The 8746-nt window shown below is 38.8% G+C and overlaps 1 protein-coding gene across 3 annotated transcripts; it reads right to left on the bottom strand.

The window, feature by feature from the left end:
- Positions 1-2015: 2015 nt before the first annotated feature.
- On the bottom strand, positions 2016-8540 carry LOC140362901 (translocating chain-associated membrane protein 1-like 1). Of its 3 annotated transcripts, none has more exons than XM_072449187.1 (11): positions 8119-8540; positions 6664-6724; positions 6479-6597; positions 6274-6390; positions 6148-6206; positions 5997-6081; positions 5856-5926; positions 5683-5787; positions 5471-5614; positions 5165-5325; positions 2016-5095 (listed from the first exon to the last, which is right to left on the bottom strand). In XM_072449187.1, the coding sequence occupies exons 1-11, from the start codon at positions 8236-8238 to the stop codon at positions 5031-5033; spliced, it is 1107 nt and encodes a 368-aa protein (XP_072305288.1). In that variant the 5' UTR covers positions 8239-8540; the 3' UTR covers positions 2016-5030. The 3 variants fall into 3 exon arrangements, with proteins under 3 accessions (XP_072305288.1, XP_072305289.1, XP_072305286.1); XM_072449188.1 differs by having other exon boundaries at positions 2016-5098; positions 6006-6081; positions 8119-8539; XM_072449185.1 differs by having other exon boundaries at positions 2016-5098; positions 8119-8538.
- Between the last annotated feature and the right edge of the window lie 206 nt (positions 8541-8746).

An 8746-nucleotide genomic window follows, 5' to 3' on the forward strand; every position in this document is an offset into this window, starting at 1 on the left:
ACAAGGCCATACAGGACATATGCCAGTGGTTTCCAGTTGGCTTTCTCTTCTTAGTAGCATTATTGTTCGCTGTAAGGCCAACTTAAGAGCTGAGGAAGTGAATAGAAATGGGATGTGGCCTTAGTATATGCTTCCTAAATGAGGAGGCAAGTTTTGATCACCAAGACGCTTCCTGGTCTGAGAGCTTGAAACACAGAGTTGGTAGTACTGAAGACATAGTACATTTTTTGGACTGCATACTTTTCCTACTTGAGTAATATTTAATTTGAAGTAACAGTCCTCTTACTCGGTTAGACATTTTGCTTTGCCTCTTCCCGCTGTGAGTAATTTAGACCAAAGCTTTATGATGACAATATTTAATTATTTCAACATTTGCTCCTTTAGTGCATTTTTTATTGTATTTTCCCCCCTAAAAATTACATTAACATCAATTTCTCAGACCACAACTGTGCACTTTTACTTGAGTAATATCATTATGAAGTATTGTTACTCCTACCCACTGAAATACTTCTACAAATTGCTGGTTTAAGTCAGTGTTTCTGTGGTACGCAAGCGCGTACCAGACGGCACCTGGAGCGGTCCCAGGCTTTAAAGTGAAATTTAATAGAATTCTAATTAAAAATCTCCTTTGTAGTAAATTTTACCAGAACATTTTGGAGGACTTGGGACAATATCGATAAAACAAGAAAATATGATCGCAATAATTGATCATTTTACTACAGTGAACAGATCTATTTGCATGTGAGTGGCAAAGCTTAAGAGGTACATCATGAGTTGGGAATAACAGGTTTAAGATTGGGTTTGCTCTCCGGGCCTTGATCATTTGCTGAATGTCTCTACGCTGTTTCTCTCCATTTCACGCTGCAAATGTCCAACTGTGGAGTACATTTGTAATTCATATTTGCCTTAGAGGTTTAGAACTGTAAATACTTTTTTTCGGGGTCTTCTTGTGCTTATTACTTAACACATATTTTAGCCCCGAGCTAAAATCTTCTTCAAACATTTATTAATTTATTTTCTGGAAGCCCTATGGGGAAAATGAATGAAAAATGTATAAGAGGTGGGCGTCAATTTAAAGTCTATTTGACAGGTTAGACTACACATTTCACTAAAAAGTAGTGAACACAATACTATTTCAGATATTACAAACCATTTTGCAACATTTGTTCCCAGTTTGACAATTTTGTTCATAATGTTACTTCCTGGTTGGACACTGGGCGCAAATATGACATAGGTAGAGGTAATTCTACAACTGTTACCTAGCAACCAACTCTAAACAAGAGCCAAAATCCAATTGAATAACACAATAGTTCTGATTTGACAAAAAAATAATGATCTGATAACACCTTTATTTTGTTGAATGATTGTTTAAACTGTCAGAAATATGTAAATCTTATCTTTTCAATGGCACGTTGCACATTGATGACATCACAGAGGGATTCTGTTTTTGCTCTACTTCCTGTATTTTCAAAATGTTATTTTTAAACCCATCTGCACAAACTGCAACTTAACGGAAGTAAAACTCTGTAAAACTGATTAAGGTTTACCACAGGTGCCATCCATGAATGTGGGTGCCATCCCATAATCCCATCCCACTAAGTCATAATTACAAAAGTCATAAAGGCTTTTAATAGATCAATAGTGGAATATAGTTCTGTTAAAAATGTCTCCAGCGTGGCTTAAAACTGTATGAACTGTTGTCCTTCCTTTGACCCTGATGTCCTCGAGTACAGCCTCTACACCCTGTTGTGTTCACTGATCATAGGTAATTGTGCATTTTTACCACTAAGACTTTGTTTGCTCGCCTAATTGATCATATACCACCACAAAACATATACTGTAATGTATGATAAAGAATTGTACGCAGTGTTTATGGAATTGCTCATTTCCTTTCACATTTAAAGATAGTTTAGACTCCCTCAGCTGACTGTCGCCCTCTGCTGGTGATCACAGGTAACAGTGTTCATTTGGTTCATTTTGCTGACTTGCCACTTTAAGAATGTGTAGGAGTCAGGTTAATGAATAAAGGCTTTATTTAAACATAAAATAAAAAAGTGACATATTGAACATGAATTGCATAAATAAACTGTGGACAAAATAATGTGACAGATGTGAAGCAGCACAGAAAACAAACTCACCCAGAGCGTACAACACAACAGGTGTCAACAATACTCAGTTTTTGCAGTGAACAGTAGCTTAGTTTGATCAAAAATAATACATTTGAATCAAGAACAAGTGACTTAAAGTGAGAGAAAACAGTGCTAAAGGAGGTGTATCTTGATGATAAAAGAAATATTGGTCAAATTCATGTTTCTTTTGTATTGAAGCCTTGTGATTGTGATGTAACTCTGCAAACAACAGAGCACGACATTTGAGTCAGAATAATTTAAACATAAGGCAATGAAGGAGGTGAAGTAATTCTCACACTACACTGTTGACCCACAATAACAGTCCAGCAAGCTTCAAATCTTTTATAAAAAGACAATTCATATCAACATGGATGCAAAACAAACCATCACAGGTTTACAGAACTAGAGTGAAGTACAGCTCCTCTTTAGAAAAATAGCTTTAAAATCTGACAGTGTAGGTTTTTTTTTCTTTCTTTTACATCTGAGACAGTTTAGTGACAGGTTTAGTGATGGCTGGTACTTGGGTCCCTGCTCCACCTTCCTCCTGAGACGCTGCCGCCCCAAACGCACATTACAGGCCACAATATAGTCCCGTACGAAGAGATAAAGGGCAAAAAAACGACACCATCTTTCTCCCTGTTCAACCTAAACTACAGCCGCCTCTGTCCTGAGCAAACTCACAAAACAGAGGCTCAGATTAGGGCTGCAACGATTTTGCACATTGTAAGAAACTCAGAGAAGACTGAAATATATGAACAGTTAAATAAAAGAATCCCACACAAGGATATTTGTTCTTTACAGTTGACATGTAATCGATTATCACTAAAACTAGATTTAGGCCAAAAAGTGTAAAAATCTGCTTCTATCTATCAGTCTATCTGTCGATATTTTTCAGACCCAAAGCTTTGTTTTATTAGTGTAGTGCAAAAAGGACACTGCACAAACTGTGATCACACTGCTTAATTTTTAGTTGTAAAACTATTTTGTGGGTGTCTAATTTAACTTCTGTTCAGATTTGTCTCGTTTAATGTAGAGCAGCACACAGTATAGGCAGTAATCGAGTTTGTAGTCATTTAAAATCATATGGGGAAAATCAGTCCTACATATTGACAGAAGTAAATATTTCAAAACCTTTGTAACTTGAGAACTGTGCCAATTCAAATTGCAAGTGCAGTATATTGTGCAGTAGGGCCGTCCTTGACAATATATTGATTTTTTTTTTTTTTATTAGGCGACTAGTCAAATGATTTCTATTGTAAATTAAAACTTTTTAAACGCCTTATCAACCAAAAAAAGGTTGAAATGTGGTGACTGAAGTCTTCTAGATAGGGAATATTTACAACTAAAGTGTAATATTGAGGAAAATCTGAAATAATTGATTTGTTGTTACATTTTGATTTAACAATGCCACAGTCTTCATTATAAAAAAGCGTCTCTGTATGCATTTTGGAGTCGATTAATCGGTGCAGCCCTATTGTGCAGCCCACGTTCATAAACAGAAGCGGTCCAGGGAAAAAAATAAACAGCCAAGTCACAGCGGCAATGTCAGAATCATTGAAAAGGTGGAGGCAACGGGACACGTGCCCAATTAGGCCCAAAAAAAGAAGAAAAATCTCTTCCAGCCAAGGGCGTTTGTAGGTCAGAGACTAGGTGCGCAAACGCATTCAGTAACCCACGGAAACGCTCAGCAGAGGTCCGGCCGAAATGAACGGAACACTTCCAACAACCAAAGAAAGAGTGTCAGAGATTGTCACGTCATGCTCACGCGGCGGATTTTAAAAACACTGTCGTCATCAAAACCAGTGTCCGGGCTTAGGTTAATATTCACGACACCGACAGCAGGCAAAACCGAAGTGGACACGGACACAAAACACAAGCATACGACATTCACGCGTAACCGAAAACCCCGCCTTTCATTGCGGGACGCGGCAGAATCGGCGGAAAGAGCTCGTCCCCTGAACGCCGCCGCGAGCTTTCAACAACAAAGAAGGCCCAAACACAAACCGACCGACGTTACAAATGACCCACGTTGTAAGGACACTTGAAAAAAGACGGGATTGGATTTAACTGACCGCATTTGCACCACTGTGTTGCTGGTTATAGTTCTCAAAAAAAAAAGAGCATAGAAAATGATTCGTAAATGACTGGAATAAATAACGAAATCCCCTTGCAGCAATTTGAAAAGGCCACTGAATGCTTGTGTGTTTTGAGTATAGTTTTATCGAGATGCAGACAACACCACGATGTAGAGGCCAAGTTCAGCCTCAGACCATCATGCATCGACATTAAGACTGTCAAAGAGGTCAGTCTGGAGCGGCTTCTTGCTCCGGTGCCAGTCATGCCATTATAAAGGGTAAGTGTACGCATTCAGAACAGCATCGCGGACACAGCTCTCGTATAAAGTGACCCTCAGACTGAAACCAGGGCGATAATAAACGTTTGGGTGAAGTGCCTCCATCCGCAACGAGGATCTCAAAGGCGCTCGGACAACGGCGGGTCAGGTTTGTCGTCGCGGCGTTACAAATACTGGAAGTCTTTGTTTAGGGTTAACGTGATTCGGGATCAGAGCTTCGTTTGTACGTTGTTGTGTCGAGATACTTTTCAGTCCAAACAAAGTCGAGTGACTCAAGAGGAAGTTAAAAGTACCCGACAGTGATCGTAGTTTTACATGAAGGACACTTTGAAGAGAGAAATCGACCAGTTAAAGCATTAAAAACCTACACCTCCCTGCCACACCTACAGACTGCTGTTAATAATCAGCTTTTATGCAGTAACACTTACAGCTCTTCCAAGGAGTCTCGCCCAAAGGAGACTAAATGTTTCTTTGTGCACTATTAGTTTTGGAGAGAATTTAAAAACAATAATTTGTAATGACATACGTCACTCTTTCAAAACCTCCAACTATGAAGCTTTGGCTTTTCTGGCCCGTGGTGAAGTTTCTGACTTTACGACTCCATTCGCTGAACCTCCTGAAAAGAAAGTAAACAATCACATTCAGAGTTTGAAACATGACTTCATCAGTGTTTAAGGCGCACCTCGTGTTGGCTCTCGTTTGGGAGGCTTGCTCTTTGGACTGACTGTTTTCTTCTTTGAAGCCTGATTCTGGCTGTGCTCCCGCCATTTTTTCAACTGAAAGTTGATGAACTTCCACATCATCCAGGCCTGTGTCAGACAGATGGCTGCCAGACAAGTCATCCTGCACAGAGACGACAGGACACACTTTCAGAGACATTTGAGTTACATTTATATCGGTCCAAATACAATAGTTTAGTATAAACATAAAGTACATGCATTTCATGAAATAACATATCATTCATATAAATATATGCTGTGAGAGCTACCTTATGGTGAGAACATTAAAGTTTCCTTCTGCTAAAGAGAAGCCCTGATTTTCTGTCCGGGGAAGTCCAAAACCAAAGGTCAGAACTGACAGAGTCAGAGTGAGCAGACGAGCAATGACAAACAGAAGAGCCCACAGAGTAAAACTGTAGAAACACATGATGTTAATGCAGGTTTAGTCCATATAAAATGTACAGGAGTCACAGTAAATTACCCTTTCTGTTTGTTTTCATCACTGAAGTAAAAAAGGCGTGAGGCGTGGAACAGAAGCTCCACAAGGTAATGAGGGACGAGTAACACCAGGCCCAGTCTGTGAAGGCTGAACACAGGGTTTATGAACACATGAAGTAACAGGAAGTGAACACTGAAGCTCAGACGGAAACTCACTTGAGAACATAGGCCCCCGTGATGTGGACAACATACAGACAAATGTAATAGAGCTGACGTGGGATGTCCTCCTGTCACACACAGGCTCATGTTAACAGAACCCACTCAGCTAAAAATATGTCACTTATTAATAAATATTACCTTTCGGACTTTTTGAAAGTAAAGCTCTGGAAGTGCGTGGAGCCAATAGGCCATTTGGCAAATGTAGAAGAACTTGACCTGAAAACTAAAGCAAAGACGTTTGATCTAAGTTTCAGTTTGACATGTTTCTGTATTATTATTTTGGACTTACACCATGCGCGTGTGAGGGTATCCTTCCCACAGAAAAGTTGGGTTTGTGGCAAAATCCTCCTGTAACATTGACACGTTATAAAAAGCCCTTGAGTGTAACTGGTGAGTGCAGTAGATAGGATCATACCGCAGTGAGGATGCTGCAGCCCCAGATGAAGGAGAAGAGATAAAACGCTGCGAGCTGTCCAGACTCATTGAACTTACTGTGTTTCGTTTTTGACAAGTGCAATCTCCGGTTTATTTTCTGTCAAATGAAAGAGATTCACATTAAATAAAACACGTCTCCCCAGAAAGTGCCCTGTATATGTTATGTCAGTGTAAAACATAGTTACATCCAGAATATATTCTTGTATCAAAGCATGAAGAATAACTGCAATGAGAAGGTAGAAGAACACAGTGGCCACATCTTTAGGGCCGTACTGATAAAGGTTCACCGTTTCCTGCTTCTCATCTGAAAGTAAAGAAAGGACATGCCACCAACTGATACTTGAGAAATAACCCTTTAAAAAGACCTTACCTTGAGCTTGCGTTACATTGTACTGGACTGTGATGAACATTATGGCAAACTTTGCGGTCACCTGTAAAAATAAATAAATAAATAATAATCGGTTTCCTTAGAATGATAAGGATGTCCTTATAATAATAAGGAAACCGGTCATCTCACACACCAGACTTAAAGTTCTATTTTAGTTCCGTTTTAGTTTCCACTCAGATCTGGTTATGGTTCAGTCCTTGTTTCACTCGCTTAGTCCAAGTTTAGGCTTGGGATGTCATCGGGCGTGACTATTGTGATTATTATCCACACCCAACCACAGTAAACACTTTCATTCACATTTTCCAATAGCTCAACTTTCCTCTTTACAAAATAAAACTGATATAATGTCGAGTGAGCCAGATAAAAAAGCACTTTACATTGATGTTTATTGTCTTAAGTATCATTTGAATAGAAATAACACGTTTTGTCTTATTTTTGTTGTTGATGGGATTAAATTGTGATCACAGAAGTGTAAAATTGCAGTTGTCGGTTAAACAAATAATCTTGATGTCCCTAGTTTAAGTATGATTTAGACCTGGTTTAGCTCAATTGTATAATATCATATATTATATTATTCAATGCCATACAAGTGTTAAAATAATAATTAATAAATCTCTCTCTCTCTCTCTCTCTCTCTCTCTCTCTATATATCTATATATCTATATATATATATCTATATAGATATATATATCTATATAGATAGATATATATATATATATATATATATATATATATCTATCTATATAGATATATATATATAGATATATATATATATATATATATATATATATATATATATATAGATATAGATATATAGATATATATATATATATATATATATATATATATCTATATATAGATATATATATATATATATATATATATATATATATATAGATATAGATATATATATATATATATATATATATATAGTGGGTGTAATCCCTCATTTGTTCAGGACTGTTCCGTAGTAGAAACAGATTCAGTTGTAATCATCTAGGCGTAGTAAGTCCAGGTGACTACAACTGAATATTTTTCAACACATAAAATACTGTTTTATAATATTTGTTTGTATTTATTTATGTATCCTACTTCAATATATTTTATTACTATTGGTATTCTCACACCTTCTTATTACTGCATTTAGTTCAGTCCCAATGACATGAAAGGTTTTTCCCCCCTGATTAAACAGATGTATTTACCCCAGCGTTTAGTCTGAGAAAAAGCTTAGAGAATATCTGTGCCAGAATAAGGTTGGAAACATTAGCTGACGCAGCAGTGCCTCTTAAAGCAGGACTTAAAGCTTAAAGCAGGACACATGAGAAGACATGCAGGCTGCAGGCTGCAGGTTGCAGCTACACCGCTGCTGTCACGTCTGCTAACCACACTTAGCATCTGCGGCTAACGTGCTAACACTCTCACTCACTGTTAGCTTACCTCAAACATCAGGCCGAGCAGGATAATCATGGCCAAACACGACACCATATCCGCGTGGTTTTGGATCACAAACTCATGGCTCAGCACCGGCGGGCTCTTGTTCTTCTTACGGAACCCCATGGCCCACGGATCTCGTCTCTTCCCCGGGCTTCCGTCAGTGTCACTCGCGGGGCTGGGGCTCGCTCTGCCCGGCTGCTGCTCCTCTGCTGCGCTCGGTCTTCCGCAGTTGACGGTGGATGATGTGCGTTGCGACGCTTCTGCTCCTCATGCGTTTCAAAACAAACATGAAGAAACCAAGCAGTGCAAACACCCACTTTCCCCCAGCCTGCTACAGTCCGATCAGGGGCCCTCCCACTTCAAAAAGTCCATTCATGAACCGCCCAGTGGCTTTGACGTACAAGGAAAAAGCGAAACCGCAAAGCAAGCGTCCGTGCTGTGAATAGAACACCAGAGAGCAATCACCATGGTAACCCATCCTAACCCATCCTGTTCCAAAGACCAAAGTTTACAGTTAATTTTCAATAATCCCAAGAAAAACCTTCACACAGATACAAGCAGACATCCACACATTATAAGTATTACACATTTTCACATGTTCTGCCTCTGTTTTTAAAAAGCCTTTCTTTCT

The sequence above is a fragment of the Eucyclogobius newberryi genome, unplaced genomic scaffold (assembly GCF_026437365.1).
Source record: "Eucyclogobius newberryi isolate DKJ021-1_F unplaced genomic scaffold, fEucNew1.0.hap1 SCAF_17, whole genome shotgun sequence".
Taxonomy (NCBI): Eukaryota; Metazoa; Chordata; class Actinopteri; order Gobiiformes; family Gobiidae; genus Eucyclogobius; species Eucyclogobius newberryi.

What these genes read in the sequence shown, in the direction of transcription:
- LOC140362901 (XM_072449185.1), bottom strand. Translation starts at nt 8,238, where the DNA reads ATGGGGTTCCGTAAGAAGAACAAGAGCCCGCCGGTGCTGAGCCATGAG. An exon ending in TACCCTCACACGCGCATGGT is followed by an intron (nt 6,082 to 6,147) that starts GTAAGTCCAAAA and finishes TCTTTGCTTTAG; the next exon opens with TTTTCAGGTCAAGTTCTTCT. An exon ending in GATGAAAACAAACAGAAAGG is followed by an intron (nt 5,615 to 5,682) that starts GTAATTTACTGT and finishes GTGTTTCTACAG; the next exon opens with TTTTACTCTGTGGGCTCTTC.